We start from the raw sequence: 25247 nt of genomic DNA, 5'->3' as shown, positions 1-25247 counted from the left end.
CGGCCTGCATCCCAGAGTGAAGCCCCGCCCCCCTCGATGGCGTCTGCCGCCGCGTCCTGATGCTCTGTGACGAGACGCTGTGCGAAACCACATCTGGCACCTCTGACCCACATCGGCCGGCTCGCTGGGGGCCGCGCACACACACACACACACACACACACAAACACGCACACACACACACCCACACACACACCGACTAGCACTGTCCTTCTTGACCTGTGAGTCACACATTCAGACCCCCCCCCCCCCCCTCTGAACGCTATCTCTGTAAACGCGTAGGTTGTTAACTGATTCTGTGACGCTCTCCTCCTCCTCTTCATCGTCCTCTTCCTCCTCAGACCGACAAGAAGGACCCCCAGGGCACCACCTCGGTGGCGGGCTTCGAGGTCCTCCTGCAGAAGCAGCTGAAGGGCAAACAGATGCAGAAGGAGATGTCCGAGTTCATCCACGAGAGGTGACGCTTTCCGTCCTGATTATTATACATCAGATTATTCATGATTTATACACGAACGACATCCCAAAGCCGTCAGAGGAGGAAAGAGGAAGGTTGTTACTCTTTGCGCATAAATGATCCCTTTAGAAAGGATCCGTGGGGATGGAAGCTTTTGTCTCTAGGCCGCGATCGATGGATGACCCCGTTAATTAAAGAGGCGTTGGATCTCCACTCGGCCCACAGGAAGTTCATGGATTGTTCCTGGCTCCCATTGAAGCTGCAGCGGGACGTCAGTAACGGGCACGGAGCAGTAGGAGTTCACTTTGAACTGCTCCGTCCGCTCTCACGTCCCTCTAAAGCATTATCTCCGCCCCTTCTACAAAAGCCCTGTGTCTCTCTGAAGGAACCCGGGAGGCCCCCGGATCCCCGACCCACGCTGACGCACACAGAGCCCTCCGTTGTTGAGCATCGCAGCTCCCCTCGAGAATCCAGACTAATCCCAAAGCGCTTGTCCCGTCACACGATTAGGAAATAAGCGGCTGTATCGTTACACACATATTAAGAAACTAGTCACAAGTCCCTCTTTGTTATCTATGTAGGTTGGGAATACATCACGATACGGTTTCAACGGTCCCTGAATGCATCATCATGTTACTGTAGGGAAGCTCCGGACGTTAGCGTCGCTGCTGACGTTGCTAACGTTGCTAGCTCTCCTCCCGTAGATTTAAACTTAATGGTTGCCGGTTGTCGCGTGTCGATGATGTTCTGATGAACCCCCCCCCCCCCATCTACCACCTCTGCCCTTGAGCCGGGCAGCTCGGGGCTTCCTCTTCTCACCCCCGCTGTGTTTGTGTCTCAGGATAAAGATTGAAGAGGAATACGCCAAGAACCTCTCCAAGTTGTCTGTGAGCCCGCTGGCAGCTCAGGAGGAAGGGTGAGTGAGTGGAGTGCGCGGCGAATACTGAGCGCGGTCCCACGCCGCCGTCGCCTTTCTTCACACCTTCTTCAGCAGAGCTCCGAGCCAGTAGATGCTCGGCTGGAGAAACGAGGGGGGGTTGGGGGGGTCTCGGTCGAATGAACCCAACGGAGACACGAAACCGAAAGGGTCTCCTCCACCACAGAAGCTCTTATGTGTCACGAAACAATTTGTTCTTTCAGAGTTTCTCCTCAAAAGAATCACACAAACGCACCACGTTGTCTCCCGCAACGTTTCCAGGGAAGTGATTCATCCACGAAACAAGCGTCACATGACTAAACCGCTAAAGAGCGCTCAGAACGCTGGTGATTGACAGCTCAATCACGTTTATCCGTCAGTGTGTGAAAATCCCCGCTGTGTGCTGTGAACGTCCGTCACAGGTCACAACCGGACCTCTCGAAATAAACACATGACTGCATTTAAAAAGCCCTGTCGATGAGCAGCACGTCCGCCGCGTCCTCGCTCCCCCGCCTCTTCTCTAAACGTGAACGTCATGTGCTCGGCCTCTTCTCAGGACTCTCGGTGAAGCCTGGACTCAGCTGAAGAAGAGTCTCCACGACGAGGCCGAAGTCCACATGAAGTTCTCCAACAAGGTGACACGTGACGGAGGAATGTATCTTCAGCTCGGACGTACATGGCGGCTTTCTTCTCCGCTATCTTTAAGTATTTCCTGACGATGGTGGGATTAAAACCCCGGGGTAAAGCGTTGCTAATGATGAACAGGAAGTGACCATATTTGGCTGTGGAGGCGTGACACAGAGACAGTACACGGCTCTGGTAGAGACGTGTCAATCACCAGGTAGCCCCGCCCTGAAGCCTCAGAACGTAGAATACAGTACATGAAGTAGGAGGGTTGTTTTTGCCTTCCTCCCATCACACAACCGTGATTATTTACTATTGACGTGATTATTTACTCGCCATGTGTTCACAGCTCCACTCCGAGGTAGAAAAACCTTTGCTGACGTTCAGGGGCGACAACTTCAAGAAGGACCTGAAGAAGTACGACCATCACATCGCCGACCTCAGGAAGCAGCTCGCCAGCCGCTACGCCGGCGTGGAGAAGGTAAAAAAAAAAAAACTGTTTCCTTCCCGTTCGGTTTGTCCACATCTCAGCGTTCCACCTTAAGAAGCTGCAGGGACTCCTGCGACAAATCAGTGGAGGCTGGAAGAAAAGCCTCATGAATGAACTCCCAAAGCACACACACACACACACACACACACACACACACACACACACACACACACACACACACACACACACACACACACACACACATACACACACACACACACCTTCCCACACATTTTTATTTCTTGTCATCCTCTGCATGTTACGATGGGAATCTTGTTTTAGTGGAGGACGTTTTGCACTTTCAGAAATAAGACATAAAAGCAACATTTCCACATTTTAGCATTACTTCTATTACATATTCTTTTATTATAATGAGTATGGCTTTTTATCCTCACACAGAACAAAAGCCACGCCTGCACACTTTATACAGTATGAAATAATAGTGCGCACATATTACATATTTGAAATTGTACATTATTCTCTGACTAATGGATCCTGGAGACCGAGGTCAACAACAACCGTGACCTCACCAGTGACCCCGCCACACCGGCCTCCGTTCTGTTCCCTTCCTTGGCATTTAGCTAAAAGTGTGTGTGTGTGTGTGTGTGTGTGTGTGTGTGTGTGTGTGTGTGTGTCTGCGTGTGTGCGTTCAGGCCCGTAAAGCCCTGGCGGACCGGCAGAAGGATCTGGAGGTGAAGACGCAGCAGTTGGAGATCAAACTCAGCAACAAGACGGAGGAGGACATCAAGAAGGCCCGCCGGAAATCCACACAAGCAGGTTAGAGGTCACGGAGCTTTGGGTTAAACCAACTTTATGAGTGAATTAAAAGAATAATTCATTTAGATGATTGGGCATCTTCACTTGATAAGAAAAGGTTTTATTATTTAAGGTGGTATGTGAGCCGATCAGCCGTTTAGCTTTGATTTTAAGCTGTCAAACTAAATTTGAGATTCAATTGTGCCAGAAATATTCTGCTTTGAGACAAGTTTGTTTTTTATTCAATTTTGGAAAATATCAGATCGATCCAGGTTGAATTATAATATTAGAGCGCCCTCTGCTGGTGCTTAAAGGTTTTGCTCTGCATGTGAACCTCAGATTAAACAAGCTATGTATTTATATATAGAGCTGAGGAGAAAGAAGCTTGTGAGTTGTGACCTTTGACCTCTCCCCGCGTCCAACCAGGAGACGACCTGATGCGCTGCGTGGATCTGTACAACCAGACGCAGTGCAAGTGGTTCGAAGAGATGGTGACCACCAGCATGGTGAGAGATCCTCCGCTTCTTCATGGCGTGATTATGACGACTCCTTTTTCATCAGGACGCTTCTGAAATCACATAAACTCAAAAGTTATTGCTATTAAACATACAGGAGGGTGAGCAGTTGCATTTGCCCCCCCTCTTCAGGAGCTGGAGAAACTGGAGGTGGAGCGGATCGAGTGGATTCAGCAGCACTTGCGTCAGTACACGACTCTGCGGCACGAGACGGACATGTTCAATCAGAGCGTGAGTTATTTAAATAACCTGTGATTGCACGAAGCATCATGCTGCCCTGAGGAAGACCGAGACCATGAACTCATGTTTACAACGTTTACTGAGGGAATAAATCAACAGAGAAGTAGAGTCATTTCCTCATAGACGTCTATGGGAGCAGAGGAGTCGCCCCCTGCTGGTCACTACAGAGAAGTAGAGTCATTTCCTCATAGACGTCTATGGGAGCAGAGGAGTCGCCCCCTGCTGGTCACTACAGAGAAGTAGAGTCATTTCCTCATAGACGTCTATGGGAGCAGAGGAGTCGCCCCCTGCTGGTCACTACAGAGAAGTAGAGTCATTTCCTCATAGACGTCTATGGGAGCAGAGGAGTCGCCCCCTGCTGGTCACTGCAGAGAATGCAGCTTCAAAGCTAATTGGCTTCCTTTTGTGTAGATGGTGGAGCCGGTCGACAAGCTGCTGCAGAACGTGGATCCGGCCAAAGACCGGGAGCTGTGGGTGAAGGAGAACAACACCGGCGAGGTCCGACCCGTGGACATGAGCATATGAGGGCGCCCTGACTTGGGACCAGCCGTTCCGTCTCCAGTATTACAACACGCACAGAGCCGCCCGCCGACGACCCCGATCCGGGGGACGGTGCATGTCCAGACCCCCTCGGAGGTCTGCTCAAAGGGAACGTGCCAGTGGATCGGTCCCAGCATGCTCCTTCTAAATTAACCCCAACGTAACCAACATTAGCTTATCGAACGCCATCCAACATATTCAGCTGTTTACATGTTGTAAAGTCGACATTATTAGAAAATGTATTTTGAATCGTTTGGTTTAGCTTCAATCTACACTTCTCACACAAAGAAAAAACAAACAAAAAAACTCTCATTATTTATATTACCTTTATTTTAGATACGGACATCAAGATCTTAGACTGAATATGATATATTTTCATATTTTTCCGGATCACTTTCTTGGTGGAAATGCATGTTTTGAGAAGCTCTCTCTCTCTCTCTCTGTGTCTGGAGGGCTGCACAACGTGGTGGAGCCACGATGGTTGTCTGTGGTGTAGTTGGTCAAAGTTCTTTGGAGTGTGATGGATCAGATTGAGGCCGGGGTCGACGGTGGAGCAGACCGGAGGAAGAAAAGCTGGTGCGAGTTCCACTGAAACACCTTTTAGTGCCTAGCGTTAAACGCCTGGAATGTCCTTGACGTACTGCATCAGTGTACAGACGAGGTGTCGCTTGTTTTATTCTTGTTGTTTGGGGGGGTATACAGAGAATATGACTCGTCCCAGTTTGCCCCAAATGGGAAGATAAAAAAAAAACGTTTTATCGGAGCCTGCATGACCAGTGTGCGTTCACGTGTGTGTGTGTGTGTGTGTGTGTGTGTGTGCGTATGTGTGTGCGTCCTGTCTCTTTTTTTTACCGTGGTCGTGCCGCTCTGGATTTATTGGGATTATTACCTTTCTGTGTCTCTTTTTTATATTTCTCAAAAGCACGAAGCCAATCAGATTAAAGCTTAAAGTCGCAATCCAGCTGCTGAGCACAAGAAAATAATTGCTGTTAAAAAACAAATATATATATTATATACATCAATAAATATAGATGCTTGCCTGCCTTCAGTCACAATGCGCAGAGTGCTTTACATGGACTGTGTTAAATGAATGGACTCCACGTTTAAAGAGCACATCTCTGTTGTAAAAGATTAATCTGTTTATGTGTGTGTGTCAATGTTGTGCACTAAATGTTCTATTACGTTCCAACTAAATGTCCCAACGGCTTCAGGGTGACGTAGCGGTCGAGTTCAACCCCCTCCGTGATCAACGTTTTCATAACGTGCGTTCAGTTCCGATGTTCCCGTGTTTTTACGAATGTTGGCTCGTGGGTGACCTCTGACCTCCGTGGAATGCAGTGTCAAAAATAAATCTCCTCTCTGAAAAGACCATCGCAGTGTGTCTTTATGTAACTGCGTAGGTGCAGGAAGCAGTGTGTGTGTGCGTGTGTGTGTGTGTGTGTGTGTGTGTGTGTGTGTGTGTGTGCGTGTGTGTGTGTGTGCGTGTGTGTGTGTGTGTGTGTGTGTGTGTGTGTGTGTGTGCGTGTGTGTGTGCGTGTGCGTGTGTGTGTGGGTGTTCTGTCCAGGATTAACCCCGAGCAGCAACGTTTGTGATGAAGACGCTGAACCTTCTGGGATCGTATTTCTGTAACTGGATTGTTTCAACTCAAATTTAACTGTACTAAACTGTAAAAAAAAACCTTTTCTTTCAACCCCAAAACATTTACGTACAATCTCGATCAAATGTTCCAACGAGTCCAACGCAAGACTCAAAGCATCAGAATGCTACACAGGTCACATGTATTACACATTTATTTATTGTACATTTACATGAAACTACTATTTCATTCACATATTTCACACCATATTATTTCCAGACTTTGTTGAATCCATTTCAAGCATCAAAACTGTACACGAGTAGGTTTGATCTGAGGGACGACTTTATTCTCTTCTCAGTGTTCATTTTCTTTGTATTTAGATGTTTTAAAGGCTTAAATCTACTTACTACAGAAACAGCACTGTTAGTTTCCCACTTGGAGAATAAACCTTTGACGATATTCCAAATACAGCAAACACTTTAGCTGATATTACAATACTTCAGTACATTGTTCTACTAAAAGTACATTCAAGCCCTGACACATCAGAAATGACTTTTTGAGTAACAGCAATCTAAACACACACACACACACACACACACAAAACAATCCAATCCAAAGTAAGAAGTGGAGTCATCCTCCAGTGTGTTCGTCTCAGCCGACCTTCAGCTCTTAATAGGATCGGCTGATAGCGTGTTAACCTGAGCCTGATCCCTCTCCTAAGGAGCTCGCCTACCGACCCCCTCTGCTATCGACCTGATGAGTCCGGTCCAAATGGGTCCAAACGCTGCCAGACGACACAAAGGGGCGGAATCCGCTGCGTATCGTAATGATCCTGCAGGTCAGACGGCAGCGTCTACTTTTCTCAGGCCGATTAATACGTTTCGTCACAAAAGATAAAAGTGAAAAACTATCGATTAGGTGAAAGGAAAACACGACATATGTTTGTTTTGTTCGTTCTTTGTCAGTTTGAGCTGAGAAATGTTGGGAAAGTCTATGTGGTGAAACTTTGTCTCTCTTATTTAGCAGTTGTCCACTTTTGGGGTAAAGCAAAAACATGACTAAAATGTCATAGATCAAATTATCTTTGACTAAGGCCAGTTGGTAAGGTAGCTGCTCACGAGGCGAACGCTGTTTTAGGTCCATTTCAGCTCTAAATTCATGTTTAATTTAATGGAAAAATGAACAAATGTCCCTTTCGATGGAAGTTACTGGTGACCTGTAATTTGTGATTTAATTCCCAAAAGTGAGACAACACACTTTAATGTCAATTACTTTTACTGACTATTTCATGCTGTTTTGCAAAGTGTATAATCTAAATGATATAATTGTATAATTTTTCTCTATTCTATTTCTATCCCGGTCCACATGGTTAAAACGGTCCGTTTCAAAATTCCCCCGCATCCTGAATCCTGGTATTAAATGAAATTATTGATTTGCTCGAATACAAAAATGCACAACAGATATTTATGAAGAAATATTATGAAAAAAAGAAGAAAGAAAAGCAGCAGCACGATAATTTAAACAAACAAACAAGTCTTAAAATCCCACAAAGCAGCTTTTTCTTTGCATTATTGCTTCTTCTCTTTGAGCTTGTCTTTAATTTTCTGAGGTTCATCGTATTGTATCAACCGCAGGATGTCCTTGTTCTCCATCACACCCTGAATGAATTCCCCCTCTGAGATCTTATCTGGGAGAGTAGAAGAGCATCAACACACGTTGCATGAAGGTATAGAGGAGCCCTGAAGCAGCTTTTGAAAAGGGAAGTTAATGGATTAAGACTTACCGTTGTCCTTCTTCCCGAAGAACTCCCAGACCTTCTCCGCCCTCTTCTCCGGCGTGTTTTCGTCCTCGGGGAGGTTCTTCTGGTCGTCCGCAGGAATCATGTTGAATATAGACTGCGTGGGGGTAAGTTTTTTACAGCTTTTTAAAATGTATACAGATTAATATCATAAATCTATACAGATTAATATCAGAAATATTCTGGATTCAGTTAATGCTGGAAAATAAAATGATTCAATCAAGCTTCTGAAATATGATGTGCTGGTTTCCTTGTTGGGGCAGTTTACACAATGAGGATTTATTGATAATGAGTCATGAATCACTCACAAACCTTGTCGTTTCCACTATAGATGTTTATGTGGGAATGTAGGTGTAAGAATGAGGTTTGAAATTGAACAAATAGAAGTGAATGATGTCTTGTTTACATCGTTTGCTCGCGTTAAAGGCTTTTGGAAGGAGGCCCAATGAAAGTCCTAGTTTAGGGATTTCTACCGCCACCACGAAGAAGAACAAGAGAGTAAAGAGACTTCGGTACCCGGACGATCTCCAGGATTTCGCTTTTGCTGATGGTTCCGTTCCCGTCCACGTCGTACAGGGCGAAGGCCCACTCCAGCTTCTGCAGGGTTTTGCCCCCGGACGTGAGGTGCAGAGCCACAATGTACTCCTTGAAGTCCAACGTGCCGTCGGCGTTGGTGTCGAAGCTGCGGAACACGTGGCGCGCGTACTTCGTGGGGTCGGCGTCGGGGAAGAAGCTGGCGTAGATGCCCTCGAACTGCTGCTTGCTGATCTTCCCGCCGGGACACTCCTTCAGGAAGGACTGGTACCAGGTGCACAGCTCGGACTCGGAGTACTTGGTGTTGGACTTGAGCTCCTCCAGGAGCTCCTTGGACAACGCGCTGCTCTTGGTGTTCCCCATGCTGCAGACTTCTTCTTCTTCTTCTTCGTTAGTTCACACTGCCTCGTGGATCGTCTACCGACTGCCCCTCAAGGTGCCAAATGAGATTATGGTCATCACCACCTAAATCCAGTCAGCTGTCTCGGAGGATTAAGGGGATTATTGCGTCACACCGCTATGACACCTTTTTTTTTGAAGACTCGTTTAAATATTGGAGGTATAAACAGGTTTAAACGCAACATGTGGCTAACACTTTAAAGGTCAACATCTGGGAACCTTAAATGGCCTTTTTAGTAGCGTTTTTGCTGAAACTGTAATCCCACCGGCTGCCCCGGGGTTTAATAACTCTCTGTGATATCGAGTTACGTCAGGACGCACGTGACAGAAGGATCTAACTCAACTCCTGCAGCACTTTGTTTTATTTACTTTATTTTGTCTTATTGCACACAAAAAGGAAGTTCACGTAAAACATGGAGTTTTGTGACTTTTGTAGCGTGACAGCGACTTAAAATTCTGATAAATATGAGAATATTTAACTAACGTTCGTAATCTAGTAGTTTTTCCAATTTTTACAACATGAAAATGATCTTTTCGAGTCATTTATCCACAGGTTGACTATGTAACTAAATTTGCAGATTTTGTGGAGTTAAAACTCCGGGAGTCCTCTAATAGGGTTAATAAATCCTATTAATATTTTATGTTATTATTTATTATGTTCATTTTTGTGACTTTGTCACAAAGTCATCAATTGCTTTGATGAAGAGCATAATGAAATAATCTAAAGGAGTTCCCTTAGGATCTACATTGGGTCCCCCTGTGTTTACGTTACACTTAAAGGGACATTTAACAAACTCTGGTAGAATCCGTCTCTACGCCGATGACGCATTCTTATATCCCGATGATCAAACTACAACCGTAGCTATTGGAAATAATAATAATGCATCTGCCTTTAAACGATATCCAGCAGAGCTCTGTAATTTAAAACAACGTAAATATTGAGACTGGATTGATGATAAATCTTTTAGCTCTTAAAACAATTAGTTATTCATTTTATCTCTGCATTCTTTTCATTACATGTCATTTAGCATAGGATTTTTTCAAAGCAACCTACATTTCATTTTTAACCCATGGTTTTACATGTTTAACCCCTCCGACACGGTGGGAGCAGTGTGCTGCCGTAAAGGCGCCGGGTTGAGTGTCTTGGTCAGGGACACTTCGACACGGGAGCAGCCGGGGTTCAGACCGCATCCTCTCTACTTCATGCGCCAAACCGTCCTATATTAAGGTTTTAAGGTATTTATGTACATAGAACAGGTCTTCGTGTCGATCCATCAGCATGACAGTGAATCAAGCGTTTGCCTGAAACGAGGCCTTGAAGTTGGACGGCAGAAACAGGGCAAGGAGGGATTCAAACCAGGCTTTGGGGTTGCGGGTGAATTCCTTCTGGTAGTGGGCTGCTCCTCCACAATAATAAATGGGATCAGATTATCTTTGTCCCCTGTGTAATAGTCTTAGGCCAGATTACGAGACCATCTGCTGCAGTGGTGCCGAAACAGCAGCGAGCGAAGGCAATTAGTGAACTGGGATGAGTGGAATTGGAGTGTCGATAATCCACTCGCATGCTACTCAACGGCCACACCTCCGCTGCGCATCCTTTTGGATGTGCAACATTGACATTTTCAGGATGAACAGATGTGTGAGACACATAATGTCTCAGCAGGAGAATGGATATCGTAGTTTCTTGCCTATGTTTCATCTATCGAAAATATCTTGCTTTTTGACCAGATCAGATTATGAAAATCCCAAATCACTCTTTAGTCTTTCAAATATCATCATGTTCTTTTGCATAATCACGTAACATTTAGGTTTTGTCATTAAAATGCACAGAATGTGGAGTATCGTGGGAAAAGGCTTACATCTGTAGATCAGGAACTCAGAAATAGCTCCCTCCCCGGCAGGTATTTATTATGTAAGAAAGGGATGAGTCAGGGAAATATTCACCAAACAACAGGCTTACTACTTCATCAATTGTAATACTGGACTTATTCTTTCCGTGTTCACATTTTTATTACATGGAAGACTAATGTTCAGGATAATCTTGTTGTTTTGGGGGGAATTACTCAGCGAGATGTTGGTTTCGACAAAGGGCTGCTCTCAAGTTTAAAGCGGAATTTACCTTTGAATTAATCAGCATTTGTAGATGATTTTCTTGTGTAGAGCGCTGAGAGTATCAAAGCTTTTTGGTATCTTCACACACTTATTCTTTTAGTAGTAGCTATGTACAGATACACAACAAGAAAATATTTAACATTTGTTTTCTTCAGCTTAATTTACTGCAACAAAACACCCTTGACAAGGACAAAGGCTCTAGATACCCTTTCAACATGAAGGCCCTGTTGATGTAGATGAAAACGTCATTTCATGGCATTTGGGTTTTTCTACGCTGTGACAAGTGTGTAAAATCAGAGGTGCCTGATAGCGATCGATCGGTTGATGGCTAAGGCAGTGCCGCTACGTCACGTGCAAAAATCACGTCATGAAAAACAGGAAAACTAGTGTTAATTAGTGATCCTTGCTTACTAACAGGCACATTTACTTCATCCCAAAGCAACCCTGTCTGACTCCAATCAGTGCGAGTCATCAGAGTAAGGTAGTGACCAACAATGCGTGGAATGGTAATAGGATCGTCTGATAGCGTGTTAGCCTGAGCCTGATCCCTCTCCTAAGGAGCTCGCCTACCGACCCTCTCTGCTATCGACCTGATTAATCCAGTCCAAATGGATCCAAACGCTGCCAGACAACACAAAGGGGGGAATACGCTGCGTACCGTCAACGTGTGGAATGGTTGCAGCTCTGTTACGGTTACCGATACTAAAGCCGATCTCAAAATGTTGTTCTCTCTGCTGACCACCAGGGGGCGAGTCCTCTTCTCCCATAGACGTCTATGAGAAAACACTCTACTTCTCTGTTGTTTTATTCCCTCAGTAAACATTGTAAACATGAGTTCATGGGCTCAGTCTCTTCTTCAATACAGCATCATGTTCATTTAGTAAATCCTGGATCATTTAGAGTGAAGGAAGCGCATAAAGCAGGGCCTGTCTTAGGGAGGGCCTCATGCTGATTGGCAGGACAAACACGGCCATTCAAGAAGCCGACTGTGATATCGTCGACGTCGAGGCCATAGCAAAGACGTGTGTCTGTCTGACATCGGGTCGTCCTTCACATACATTCTGGGAGTAGTTTTGTCGTTATTCATGCGGCATAACCCACATCAGCAGGCTTTGTCCTGCAGGCGCACACACATTGTGGGTGTATTCTTGTGTGGGACGTACACATTATGTCACGACTCACCGGCTGGGAAACCTGATCTCAAATATTTGAAATGCGCTTCAACATCGAAGGCAGGGTAAAAAAAAATGAGGGAAATGTAAACTTGTCCTGGATTATAATCTAAGCTCATAGTAATCTTCTTTTAAATTTTTTTTTCCATGACTCCGCTTAAAGGAAATCTGGAACATAATTTGCCATTTGTAATGGATAATATCTCCGGAAAAGATTTGTAGAAGGGGAGGAGCGAGGACGTGGGCTGGGCTGAGCAGCGAGCACCGAAAGAGTTCAAATGAAGACTGCCGTGGGCTTCTCTCGTTTCTGTGGCAGTAGAGAGAACCAATCCTCATACCGAGGCGGTGGCGCATCATCAGAGCCGGCGGAGGCACGCGCTGAATTCTCACCCAAGGAGCCACGACCAGATTATGAAGATTTGACACATCTGCTGGGAGGCGAAACACGGCAGCTACAAATCAAAAGCCGGGGATTAGTTGCCTTTTCATTTCGTCTCCTCGGCCCTGGCCTCGACCATGAGGCTAGGGCGCGGCCGGCGGGCATCTCTGGCGCTCACCCTCAACTTCGTGGCGTTCGCCTTCGCCTTGTCCGCCGTGACCACCAGCTACTGGTGCGAGGGCACCCGGAAGGTGCCCAAGCCCTTCTGCACCGGGCCGGCGGTGAAGGCGAAGCAGTGGTTCTGCATCCGCTTCAACAGCTCCAACATCAACGACAGCCGGCTGGTGCAGTACATCTTTGAGAGCGGGGAGGAGAAGTTCCTCCTGAGGAAGTTCCACACGGGGATATTCTTCTCCTGCGAGCAGGCCGCCGACATGAACGGTGAGTCCGGTGGAGGTCGGAGGGGTCGGAAGAAAACCAGGAAGTGGTGACGGAGGGCTCCGTGGTCGATCCGGTCATCCAATATGTTTTATTCCCTTTACTTATCGACCATGAAAAGGGTGATATTCTTATTTTCCATTACTTACAGGCCACATAAAACAGTGAAACAATATTTCCCACTTTGTTGAATCATCATAATAAGGGATCAGACTCACAGCTGTGTTTGGGGAGAGCAAAGGTGAGGTAAGGGCGGGTCGAAGGTGCTAATGAACGCGTGGAGTCACCAGAGGTTCACCAGGAGGAACCAGCTGATGCTCTGGGATGTTGCACCAGGTGAGAACCATAAACAGATCATCTTGTAGCACGTGAAGGTGGAGCAAACGCACCTTCTTTAAATACTGCTGGGTAGATTCATCCATAATTACACATCCTTGTTTATCCGTTGACATCACTAATCCATCCACCATGTACAAGTAGAGCAATCTGCAGGAATACACCCGGCTGGAACTGGTAACATTTGCCTCGGAGACGTTGACAAAAAGAAGCATTCAATGGATATAAGTAAAGTAAAAGCGCCTGTGCGTGCAGTACTTGAGTAAATGTACTCTGTTGCGCTTCAGTCTTCAGCTTAATGTCCATTTTATTGAACGAATAAGCTGACGGAAGGTTCACGACGTTCACGATGCTGCAGGTTGTGCATCTGAAGTTTACTCTCATTTTACTGGAGGTTATTTTCTCAAATCACAAAGTTGCTTTAAGAACTTTTACATCACGAGGAGGCGGTGAAACGGTTGATTGCATAAAACATTAGTTTGTACTTGACGCCTTTAAAAATAAATGACTAAAGAAGCAGCAACCCTTTATCGAAAGGCATCATATGTTATTGTTTATTGACCATAAAAAACTTGATTCAAATGTTTCTTCGTCCTGATTGGTTCAAAACCGCTGATGTGCTTTTAAGCAATCCACTCGACGGTGCCGTAAATTAAAAGTAAAATCATCTAAAAATCTGTTATTCTGAGCAGCAAATAAGTGAATATGTCCCCGATACCTCGCGTTGATTAATATCAGGATGCAGAAATGTACATGCAGCCGCCTCCCTCTGCACACTGAGCCTCGGTAAGATTCTGTTTGCTCAACACTCCCCGCAGAGCTCCTGTGAGTCGCTGCCGGATTAAATCCATTTCTCTGTCAGCGTTGCATGCAAGCCGTCCCATCTGTTTTCATAAGCTCTAATAATAAGACTGGGAATGCAGTAAGTTTCAGGAATTGCGTGCAATTTAGAGACAAATTGTTTCATGTGTCGATTTCCACCCAAAAAAACGGTAAATGTCCGTTATAAGTTTCTCAGGCGCGCAAATAGAGGACAGCTGAGAGCATAATTTGACCGATTAGTCAATTCACATCTCCTGCTGGGGTCTGAAGTTATTGAAATTATGCAGAATATGTTAAGTTTTTATACTTGATTTGTCCTTAAAAGCAGGTCTTGTTACAATAGAGGCCGCTGAAAAGAGAAAAAAATCATAACAATTTTCATTTTCAATTTTCATAACAAAAATAAGTTAACTTGAGAGAGAAATTATTCATTTTATTACAACTACATGTTTTAACATTTTCTGACAATACCACAGATAACGGTTACAATTATTAATAGGAAAAGTCTTGGTTTGATCTGTAAATCTTTATTTTATTCTTCCAAATGAAATATTCCAAAAAAAGTCTTTCTCTGGGATTAGAAGCAAATGTCGAGTGTTTAAGGAAAATCAAAGAGCCGTAATAACTGAAAGTGTCACTTCTTTCCTTTTTCCATCTTAACAACGTTAACAAGTATTTTTTTTCTTTCGATCACAGGGTTTGACTGTCGAGATTTCTTCGACATCGCACCAGAACACGAAAGAGGTAAAACGCTGCAAGTTGGATGTTTTTAACGATGACAAAATAATTGCATTATTACTGATAATATTTCCATGTACACATAAGGAAATGTTCTGTCTTACTTTACCTTGTCTTTTTATATTTTTTCTTACTTACTTATCATTTATATTACAACATCCTACAATGTGATACTGGATACATTAGATGGATGAATGGATAGACATGTTTTAAGCAGTAATCTAAATATAATCTAAAGATGCTTTTCCCTTCACCGGACCTAAAAGTAAAACGTCTCAGTCCACTGATGTCGAAACTGTGTCAGAGCAAACGAATCACATAGCAAACAATCACATAAACCTCTTACCTGTACTGTGAGATCTCACCTTTACGAGCCTTTATTTATGAATAAATAACCGCGGCTGTCCTGCTTTTATTAATCCGTCTGGCCTCAAACCACCAGATTTACATCCGCAGACCTAAAAAGGAGCAGACCTGTTGCACACGACACATTTGCCCAGTGGGATTATTCATCTGCGACAGGATATTACGAGGACAACACAACTCAATTGTGACCCTCCCTGCCCCCCCCTCCGCTTGTTGTGCGTTCACAGGGGTTTTGTGGTTGTGCATCGTGGCCGAGAGTCTGTACCTCGCCCTGCTCTTCACAGGGGGGGCCCTGATGATGCTGGAGCAGTGTCCCTGCTTCAGCGTCATGAACAAGCTGAAAATCAGTGCCTTCGCCGCCGTGTGCACCGCCCTCTCAGGTAACCGCCATCACCCTTCACGTCGGGACCTCCGCTTCCGCCGAGCGAAGCCGATGCGAAAGTGCTCCCTAAAATCGGTGTTGTCTGTGGCGACCACCAGGGGGCGACTCCTCTGGTCCTGTAGGAGTCAAACGGCCTCCATCCTGCGACCCGCCAAACTCTCTGATTGCATCACTCTTTGTTTAGGTACTAAGGAGAGTGATTGGTGAATATAAACCAATAAGTAGGGCGAGTAATGAGGAATAATGGATCAGTGGTTTCGCATTGTGTAATTACTCTCTATGTTATAGTTTGCATAGTTAGTAGGGGAGTCGGCCACTGTGATGGACATTCTATCATGTTGCAATTAGAATTGCAACATGATAGAATTGTATTGTGAAGGAGTCACAGGAAATGTAATTCATTTGTCACTGCAAAGATGATTTTCAAAATGAAAACTTATTTTGAATATTAGGGAAACAAATTCAGCTGCTCTGAACTAATCACAGAGGTGAACCGATCACAGAGGGAAATCACACCGGGTCACAAGACGACATAAGGACACAGCTTCATAGATTCATGCCATTAATCTGGATTAATGCATTGGGTTCCCTGCAAAGGGAACAATACATGTGTTTCAAAAAGATTCAGTTTAATCCCTGTTTTATGTTTGCAAAAATACAGTAAATTTTGTTTTTTATACCGTAAAGGTTTTCTACAATCGGCATTTGTCCTGATTTTTAATCCGCTGCACTAGCAGCGGTAATGTTTATCAATTTACAATTCACAAGTTTGATTATTTACATTGTTGATTATTCTCACAATTGATTGATTTGTTTATTAAATTTCAGAAAATTGCGATGGAAGCAGAGAATTTTACATTTTTACAAAATTAATAATATCAGCAAATAATAGAGTGGTTGAAGATGAATGTAATACGTATATTTATATAATATTTACAAATATGTCTGTATGTTAATAAAACACACATACATCTCCCACATGACAGCGGGTTGAACAGCATTCATTAGACGTGTTTGGATGCTGAGCATCGATGAGAGGAGCCGGTGCGTCCGGTACCGTGTGCGAGGAGAACATGGCTGTAAGTGAGATGAGCTCGGCACCAGCGTCCTGCCTCCTCACTACTCGGAGGATTTGCTGGTTTGTGGACTAATCGGATTGGAGCCGGAGGCAGCGGTTTTGGGCCGGTGCCAAGACCTGCCCAGAGGATCTCCCTGTATCCCTCCTCCCCCTCCTCCCCCATCCCCTTGACTCCCATCCCCCTCCGTTGTTATGAGTTAATCCCAAGAAAAGCAGCTGTGGAGAGGCAGGCGGCTGGAGGAGAGAGGACCAGCATCCGGCATAGAGATAACCTAGAGAAGCCGGCCCACCTCAGCAGGACCTCAGTCTAAATGTTTGTGAATATTTGTTCCCGTAAGATCTCTAATTACGGTACATCGCATAAAAGCCACCATGTAGTGACGTTAAATCAACTGTTGTCGTCAACAAAAGGTAAAATAGTTACATTTTCCAGGCAAAGAAGCCGAAGCTTCACGTATTAAAGCTGCATTCACTTTAGTGGCCACCAGGGGGCGACTCCTCTAGTTTAAGAGACTCTCCTTGTCTCTGCATTTATTCCCCCAGTAAACATCGTAAACATGAGTTCATGGTCTCAACCTCTAGTTTCACGTCTTCTCCAATGCAGCATAATGTTCATTTAGTAGATTCTGGTCCATTTAGAGTCAAACAGACCATAAAGCAGTGGACACTTTAGGGCGGGACTACACGCTGATTGACAGAATGCACTGGATAGTGAACTTTTAGGGACATGTGAAATTAGCAGTAAAGACAAATGTGACACAAACACAAAAACTTCAACTTGTTCTGCCGCAAAGAAAGTCTGTAATTTGTCCTTTAATGTCGTGATGGTGATCAGGACAACATTCCTAAATGTCCCGCTTCGATCGTCTCTTGTTCTCAGGCCTTTGTGGGATGGTGGCCCACATGATGTTCACCACCATATTCCAGCTGGCCGTCGCTATGGGACCAGAAGACTGGAGACCCAAGACCTGGGACTACAGCTGGTCTTACGCGTAAGGAGAATCCATCTGCTGAAGCAAAGCAAACAGCGACCATCCGCTAACCGTTTTTTGTTCCTCAGCTTGGCGTGGAGCTCTTTCGGCACCTGTATGGGCTCGGCGGTGACGGCGCTCAACAGGTACACCAAGACTATCGTGGAGTTCAAGTACAAGCGGCGGAACATCGCCAAGAGCCTGCTGATCAAGCAGAAGATGATGGAGAAGGACCTCCCCGACCAGATGTGGGACATGTACCTCACCGCCGTCCCCGTGGACGTCGAGGCCCGGCCGGAACTGCCGGTGAACGGCCACAAGCCCTCGACGGGGGACCCCTACCTGGTGGAGATGGCGGAACCACATGGAAGGGGGGTGTACTGCTGAAGGAGGATTTCCTCTAATGCTTGGGAGACGTATTCCTTCGTTTGGACGTGTTTCATCGAATCTTTCCGTGGTCATGTGACTTTCGGGAGGAGGAAGCGCGCCGCAATTTCCACGTCTTCACGCTAGTCTGAGGAAAGCTGCAGGTCCTTCAGGCGTCGTGTTGGGGTTTTTTCCCCTTCAGAGGCCTTTTTCTGAACTCAAGTCGCATGAAGATGTTGCTCCACACAGACGAACGATGACCGTCTGCAGGAACGTTACTTTACTTTGAAAGGACGACGGCATAAAGACCCAAACGGGACTAAAGGACTGTTGATGGAGAGTTAATCCAACGACTCCATTTAGACACACGAGATGAACACAGAGACAAAGAGTGACCACACGGAGACTCGAGATGAACCAACAGACCAACGACTCTCCACCTCTGCGTCCTGTCTCTGTGTCCCTCCCTCATGATGGACGGGGTCTGAGGCGTTTTTTCTACCGTCTCATAATCCGTCCCCATGAAACCAAACTACATCTGAGGAGGGGATTAAAAGAACATCTCCTCCGAGTCGAGCTGGCTCCGAGGAGCGCTTTGCTTTCTAAATCACTTCCTGTGAAACACTTTTCTACAAACACGGACTCGACCGAAGACGAGTGGAGGGACGCCGTGGAGCGAGACGGAGTGGACATCTGGACTGAACTGCGAGGTCTTGAGAGCCACTAGAAGGGCGACCGTGTTTACGGCATCGCTGCATCATATCGTTTAGTCGTTGTGACAAAAAGACGTGATAAATACTTTATAACTGAGGGAACAAAACTCAAATAAAACCTTGATTGTTTAGTGACGAGTGTTGAATGTGTTTGATCGTTTGTTCTTCCTGCTGCTCTACGTCACCTAATAATGATCCCACCAGGTTTTTTTGATCACTATACATATGTATATATGTGTATATATACATTACAGTTAAACCACTCTTCCCCCCCTTAAGTCAGGAGTACCCTAAAATCTGTATACTCGTGGAAGACATTTCCAAAAATGTACATTTTAATCAAATAGTATAATCAAAAAGTTTAGTAGTTGTTCAAGTGTGCAGACATTATCAATAACAATAACACCTCCCTTGCTAAACATGAGAATAATTAATAAATATTCATATTTTATGAGGAAAAAAAAGACAGTGATTATTTTGAGGTTGAAGAACGTCTTCAAACCCAGAAGGAGATTTTACATAACGTCTCATATATACCATGAATCAAAAGAATGTTTCTTTAAAATTGTTCTGAATTATCTGTCAGTCAATGACACGTTGTTCATAACGTTGTTGCGGGTTGTCTCTGATGTATTTCTTTATGTACCAACAGGAGATATGAGCCTTGAGGTTTTCTTCCAGCAGGAACTCCATTGCAGCCTGCAGAAGGAACATTTCATACATTGACAACAGCATTTCAACACCGACTGGTAAATGAGTTTTAACTCACCCGGGACAGAAGAGCAGCGACACCGCGGCCCCTGAATGTCTCTGGCACGTAGGTCGATATTAAATCCACCTCCTTCTCGCCGGTGAATCTGTAGAGCAGCACAGCGCAGTCTGTGGAGAGAGGTCGAAGGTCAGAGAGCCACAATGCAGCTCGTAAGGGGCCCAGAATAACACAAACACTTTCAATTATATATTGCATTATTTATAACGATGGAGCAGTTGTCACATCATGCGTGTTATTTTGATGCGCCCAAAATTCTTAATAACCATTTGATTGACAGTTTGAAAAACATCAAGCTCCCTCCGAAAATACCTTTATCTAAGAGTGTAACTACGGCGGACAACTAACCATAAATGTACCCAAATGTGTTACTTAAGCCTTCTAATATGTCCGCCGAACATTTTGGTGAATAATAATCGTGTTAAGTACAGTTAATGTGGTTGAAGCGGCATTTGCACAGTGCAACTGAATTTTAAAACGTGTGTATTTTCAGTAGGCCGCGAGTGGACGCCGGGCTCCCGTACATTATCTCCCCGGTTAGTGGCGCGTCCACCGCGGCCTCCCTCTGCTTACCGGCCTCGCTGCCCGGACTGACGGTGAAGCGCCGGTTCGGGCGGTCGTGTTTCACCGTTAAACTGCAGCCGGAGGTCGACGCGCTGAAGGCGGGGGGAGGAGGCTTCAGCCGCAAGGTACCTACCGCGAGTCTGGAAAATACTTTAATGGACATTTATACGTGAAAAATCCACGTACTAGTACTACAGTGGGTAGTAGCGGTTGTACTGACTGACCACCAGGGGGCGCCGTCACTCACAGGACAATCATTCATTTCTCTGTCAGGTTTTTTGACCTCCACAGTAAAACGTTTTTAATTATTTCTAAATTACATTTAAATATCATTGAAACGATGTGCATATTTTAACTATATAATTTTTCTTTCTCTTTTTTAATAATGGATTGAATATTCTGTCATTTCTTTTTGGATTTTCTAAGAAATCTTTGCGAAAGATCTAAATAATTTGGTGTTAATATGAGAAAACACAGAAAGTATTAAATTATTCTCTGTTTACAGGCAAGCGTACTGTTTAATAGAAATGGACAGTCCTGGTGCCTGCAATAAATTGTAAAATTGAATTGAAAAACATTTAAATTAATAACAAAAATGCATTAAATGAAGAAAACTTTTACATGACTTTTTATTTTGATTCTTAAGCAACAAATACAACAATTTCTTTATAATGACCATTGTTGTCTCAATTTTATGTTTACATGCAAAGTATACGAAATACTGTCGTATGTGAATTGTCCTCTGGATGAATTCTGGTGGACAAATACTCTGTGGAAGTTTAAGATCGTACTGGCCATACAACTTAACTGTTGAAGTTCACATCTTAAATATATTGCAAACAGCACAGACAACCGTCTTATTGATTATATTTTAGACGACAGACAGGACACGTATATTTCATATCCTCAGTGATTTCAGCCTCTTCCCGCCCACAAGCCGCTCTACATGTTCTCTGCGGCCGCGGCGCCCTTCACTCCTGCAGCCACGACGGCAAAGAACAGGTCGGGGAAGAAGGATCGGGCGTAGAGCGCCGCCTTTGGCAGCGAGGGAGCCACCACCACCTCTTTCCTCCTGCTGCTCAGAGTCCTCACGATCTCCGTCGCCGCCTCGTCCGGGGAAACGCCGAGAGGTTTCTTTGTGTACAGCACTGCGAAGGCCAAATAATACAGTCCTTATTCAAGATGACTGCTCACTAGGACTCCCTCCTCAGAGTGTACTCACGTGACCAGATGGACCTGGAGGCCTCCGTGCTCGAGGAGGAGGAGGAGGCCGAGCCACTGATGAAGGTGGTGTTGATGGTGCTGACGGAGATGCCGTACTCCTCCACCTCGGCTCTCAGGCAGTCGAAGAAGGCCTGGACTGCGTGTTTAGAGGCGGCGTCTGGAAGAACACGCAGAGTAAAAAGAATATTTACACTCCTTACGTGTGCGTGCACGCGGTGCGTGTGTAGTTCTGAGTTTAGGTCTTAATGATAATGTAGCAAAAACCCCAAAGTGTCCAGTGCGGACACTACCAGATGGATGCAGCAGGTACCCAGAGGTCCTACAACCTTCGCACTGATGGGGGTCACATGCTCAGGCGTAACCGGCGTCACCTCCTGCAGACGTGTGCCATACTTTGTTTCAAAAGAAGGGCATGGATACTTCCGCCACCATTTGATGATGTCACCAAGGAGCGCGGTTGTGCGCAATAATAAAGATGGACGCATACAGAGCCGGCTACTAAACACGTAGTATTACGTGTCGTCCTTTGACAATTAAATGTCAGAAGACACACACACACACACACACACAAATACTACAATAATAATCTTTACTTTATAGGACACTTACAGATTATGCAGTCTTAAACTTAAATGTGACCCGCCTAGTTGTTAGCATTAGCTAATGCTAACTGGCAGGAAAATGAAAGCACAGCTGAGGCTAAACACACTAAATGTCCATCTGATGATGATGAAAAGTCAGTTAGTTACTACAAGTGTATCCTCTGTGGAAGACAATGTCGACCGTCCCCCTCTAATATCTCTTCAGAATACTTTTTGTCATTTCCACGTATGAAACTCACACGCAGTGCGGAAAGGCACGCTGATTCTTCCCTGGATGCTGCTGACCAGGAGCAGGTGGCCGGTCCTCCTGGAGATCATCGAGGGCAGCAGGCCTGAAAGGTGAAATGTTTTAGCACAACGAGGACGCCATCGTGGACGCACGTCTCCGCCGTCTACCTTTGGCCAGCGTGGCCGGGCCAAAGTAGTTGTTGTCCATCAGCAGCTTGTCCATCTCCAGAGACACACTCTGGGCGGGAGCTTTGACCTTCATGCCGCTGTTGAAGATGAGGACGTCGAGGCAGCCGTAACACTCCAGGATCTCAGAGGTCACCTCAGGCATGCTGTCCATGTCCCCGAAATCCAGCAGCACCAGTTTGGAGGGAAACGTCTGAGGAACAAGTGTTCAAAGGGGGACAATTGTTTAATATCTCAAAACAAACAGCAAAGATTTGTGTTTCTGTTTTTCTTTTTCCATTATTCATCTCAGGCTTATCTGGTGACCCTTTGAGGTTTGGGGTGCGACCACTAAATGGAGAACTTTGACATTTGATGGTGATGATACTTCCTGTGGGGTCCTGGGTGCAGGGCTTCCACCTGTGACGTAGCATTTAAGCACTGAACCGGCTTCTCTTACCACCGTCGGGTCCGAGGCGCTCGCCAATTCATCGGCGAGTTCTTCGAGCTTCTCCCAGTTCTTCCCGCAGAGGATCAGCCGTGCTCCTCCTCTGTGAAACACACCTGCGCATTCTACGTCGAGAAGATAAAAGTTCACCGTAAGATCAGGTGGAGGACCAGAATCTGTGGCGGCGGCTTCCTATTCATCAGGAGTAAGCATAGACTGGTCCAGAACCAGTTCAAAGTTCCTTGCAGTACCTTTGAAGCATTGTTACCTTTTCCGAGCCCGGATAAGGCGTCGGTTAGAACCACCACTTTATTGCGCACTGACATTTTGGACAGCAGGCCCATGATGAAGCTGTAGAGGTAGAAAGATCCCGCTGTGAGCAGGACTACACAAGGCACCAGGAGAACAGTGGTGGTCCAAACTAGGTCCATGTCCTGCAGGATGTTCTGAAAAAGGGTTACATTTTTATATTAGATATGCAGAATTGACAGAAAACAAATGTTAATGGTACATTTTCTTTTTAGTGGTCTTCCGGCCACTCAAAGCGTTTTAACACTACATGACATCATTCACCCACTGGTGACAGGATCTACCACTCACAGTGACACCTGCCCATCAGTAACTAACATCCACACACTGTCGCAGCTACGGGAGCCATGTTGGGTTAAGCGTCTTGCCCAAGGACACGTCAACATGTGGGTTAGCAGAGCCTGGGATCGAACCGACAACCCTCTGATTGGAGGACGACCTCCCCACTCACCCACAGTCGCCCTGAGGATCTGTGACAGTAGGACTCGCAAGGGAATATTGAATGAAGAGTTTGACATTCGGAGATGCTTATTCACTTTGTGGTGGAGAGTTAGATGATTTCAATCAGTAAACGGCTAGCTTAGCTTAGCTTAGCTTAGCTTAAGGACATTAATAAACAAGGAGGAAAAGCTAGTTTACACAAAACTCTTCGTAAAACGTTCACTTCGGTTTCTGGAAATAAACAAAGCGTGTTCATCTGTGAGCTTTGAGCCACGCTAGCTGATTCCCACTGTTTCCAGTCTTTGTGCTAAGTACGCTAACTAGCTGACTGCAGCTTCTTATTGACACACATACATTCTGTGTGGTTGATAAATGTCGACCGGCTCATCTTAACCCGAGATAGAAAGTGAATAAGTGTGTCAATGTTAGCTGATACGTTGTTGTTGAAGTATGTTTGATGCTTTGAACATACTTCTTAGATGGGACGTTATATTTCTGATGATGCAGATGAGATGGGATGAGACGTCCATTTAGGATCTAGCGAGAATACACAGCAAGATTGTTTCATACCCAAAAATCCTCCAGCTCCGTAACATTGGAATCCATCTCACCTGCTACAACCATATTTAAATCTAACTATTCTTCAACTCTGAAATCAAAACAGAGAAGACATCTTCTTACATCGGGAGTCAGAAAAAAAGAAATTTATTAAAAACATCCTACATGATAATTGTGACTACTGCATCAATGTATTTATGGATATTTGGATACTATATACAGTCTATGGTATGAATATATTTTGTGACTTAAAATTTCAAATGTATGTTTTCACACCACTGTTTCCCCTCAAGAGTTTTATGACTTTTTTTGCAAAATATTTTGTGATTATATTCAAAAAAAAATTCAGACACTGAAAAATGTTCTTCATAGTAGACATTGTCTCATCTGACCTCAGTTATCTTTTACATTCTTCCTTCCACAATACGTGTAATCTGTTGGAAACCACTTGAAAAGGTCACTTTTACTTTGAGTGACACTTACATGTTATAGATTTGTCCAACGGGGAATTTAAAGATAACCTTCGGTCGTAGGTTAACCATGGCAAGCACCAGCTGTTTGTCTAAATATAAACACGCCCTGGAAATAGACAGTGTCCCTCTCACAAAGACTCGGCAGCAGAATGCAGCAGCAGCAACGTCACTGCACCACAAAACCAGGAGATACGTGAACACAATCAGAAGCTCAACAGCAAAGAAAACCCCCAAAAAGAAACAGGCACCTTTTCTAACCCAAACTGCCGTTGGGTGGAATAAAGGTTATTCGGCAAAGGGCCTCGCAGCGACTTATAGAGAGCTGGTCCCGCCTAACCGACCTGGATCCAACGCGGGAAATGAATTAGCGGCGGACACTCACCGCTGTTGAGGCCTCTGCAGGTGTTCTGGGTTCCTCACTCGCCTCCCGAGGAGCCTCTTTCCTCAGCAGCTCATTCACAGAGCTCCTCCGACGGGACGGGCAACGCTTCGTGATTCCTGTCCTTTTAATAGCAGCACAGCTGAGTCGGTTACTTTCCACTCATGTTGTCGACGTGTTGTGCTTGGAGTGAAAGAGGGGCTGCTGGCAGGAAGAGGTGATTCCATAGGCGGCATTTCTGATGGACTGTACAAATGTTCACTGTTAATTGGGTCAAACAGAGCAAAATAGGTTTAAAGTGATGCATTTTAACGTAATAGCTGTGACGTATTGAGCAGTGGGAGAGAGAGCAGTGGTGTTGAACCCTAAGAGAC

At 45.2% G+C, this 25247-nt stretch overlaps 5 protein-coding genes across 14 annotated transcripts in view; 2 read left to right on the top strand and 3 right to left on the bottom strand.

The window, feature by feature from the left end:
• gas7a (growth arrest-specific 7a) overlaps positions 1-5898 on the top strand; it is a 19253-nt gene extending 13355 nt beyond the window's left edge. For all 7 annotated transcript variants that reach the window (XM_078084169.1, XM_078084164.1, XM_078084165.1 and 4 more), the window contains 8 exons: positions 339-454; positions 1293-1367; positions 1924-2002; positions 2341-2472; positions 3135-3258; positions 3664-3743; positions 3885-3983; positions 4404-5898. In XM_078084169.1, the coding sequence (XP_077940295.1) occupies positions 339-454; positions 1293-1367; positions 1924-2002; positions 2341-2472; positions 3135-3258; positions 3664-3743; positions 3885-3983; positions 4404-4517 (819 nt within the window). In that variant the 3' untranslated portion in view covers positions 4518-5898. The remainder of the gene's footprint in view (positions 1-338; positions 455-1292; positions 1368-1923; positions 2003-2340; positions 2473-3134; positions 3259-3663; positions 3744-3884; positions 3984-4403) is intronic.
• A 407-nt stretch (positions 5899-6305) lies between these two features.
• rcvrna (recoverin a) lies at positions 6306-8899 on the bottom strand. Its single transcript, XM_040191018.2, has 3 exons — positions 8424-8899; positions 7893-8004; positions 6306-7796 (listed from the first exon to the last, which is right to left on the bottom strand). Exons 1-3 carry the CDS (start codon positions 8802-8804, stop codon positions 7678-7680), a joined length of 612 nt encoding a protein of 203 aa, XP_040046952.1. The 5' UTR covers positions 8805-8899; the 3' UTR covers positions 6306-7677.
• On the top strand, positions 7816-18848 carry LOC120827869 (germ cell-specific gene 1-like protein). The gene is made up of 7 exons (XM_078084174.1): positions 7816-7835; positions 7913-8014; positions 12441-12944; positions 14796-14843; positions 15431-15583; positions 17544-17655; positions 17724-18848. Exons 3-7 carry the CDS (start codon positions 12641-12643, stop codon positions 18019-18021), a joined length of 915 nt encoding a protein of 304 aa, XP_077940300.1. The 5' UTR covers positions 7816-7835; positions 7913-8014; positions 12441-12640; the 3' UTR covers positions 18022-18848.
• A 182-nt stretch (positions 18849-19030) lies between these two features.
• On the bottom strand, positions 19031-20317 carry LOC120827872 (protein NATD1). Its single transcript, XM_040191020.2, has 3 exons — positions 20056-20317; positions 19483-19592; positions 19031-19412 (listed from the first exon to the last, which is right to left on the bottom strand). Exons 1-3 carry the CDS (start codon positions 20207-20209, stop codon positions 19296-19298), a joined length of 381 nt encoding a protein of 126 aa, XP_040046954.2. The 5' UTR covers positions 20210-20317; the 3' UTR covers positions 19031-19295.
• A 341-nt stretch (positions 20318-20658) lies between these two features.
• Positions 20659-25054, bottom strand: LOC120827866 (dehydrogenase/reductase SDR family member 7C-B). Of its 4 annotated transcripts, XM_078084173.1 has the most exons (9): positions 24877-25048; positions 24075-24112; positions 23936-24000; positions 22982-23159; positions 22726-22838; positions 22269-22479; positions 22112-22204; positions 21269-21427; positions 20659-21194 (listed from the first exon to the last, which is right to left on the bottom strand). In XM_078084173.1, exons 4-9 carry the CDS (start codon positions 23142-23144, stop codon positions 20989-20991), a joined length of 945 nt encoding a protein of 314 aa, XP_077940299.1. In that variant the 5' UTR covers positions 23145-23159; positions 23936-24000; positions 24075-24112; positions 24877-25048; the 3' UTR covers positions 20659-20988. The 4 variants fall into 4 exon arrangements, with proteins under 4 accessions (XP_077940299.1, XP_077940298.1, XP_040046948.2 ...); XM_078084172.1 differs by lacking the exon at positions 23936-24000 and having other exon boundaries at positions 24034-24112; positions 24877-25049; XM_040191014.2 differs by lacking the exon at positions 24075-24112.
• Positions 25055-25247: the final 193 nt, after the last annotated feature.

This window comes from Gasterosteus aculeatus, chromosome 11 (assembly GCF_964276395.1).
Source record: "Gasterosteus aculeatus chromosome 11, fGasAcu3.hap1.1, whole genome shotgun sequence".
In the NCBI taxonomy this organism is placed as follows: domain Eukaryota; kingdom Metazoa; phylum Chordata; class Actinopteri; order Perciformes; family Gasterosteidae; genus Gasterosteus; species Gasterosteus aculeatus.
This window is presented reverse-complemented; position numbering and strand designations above follow the sequence as displayed.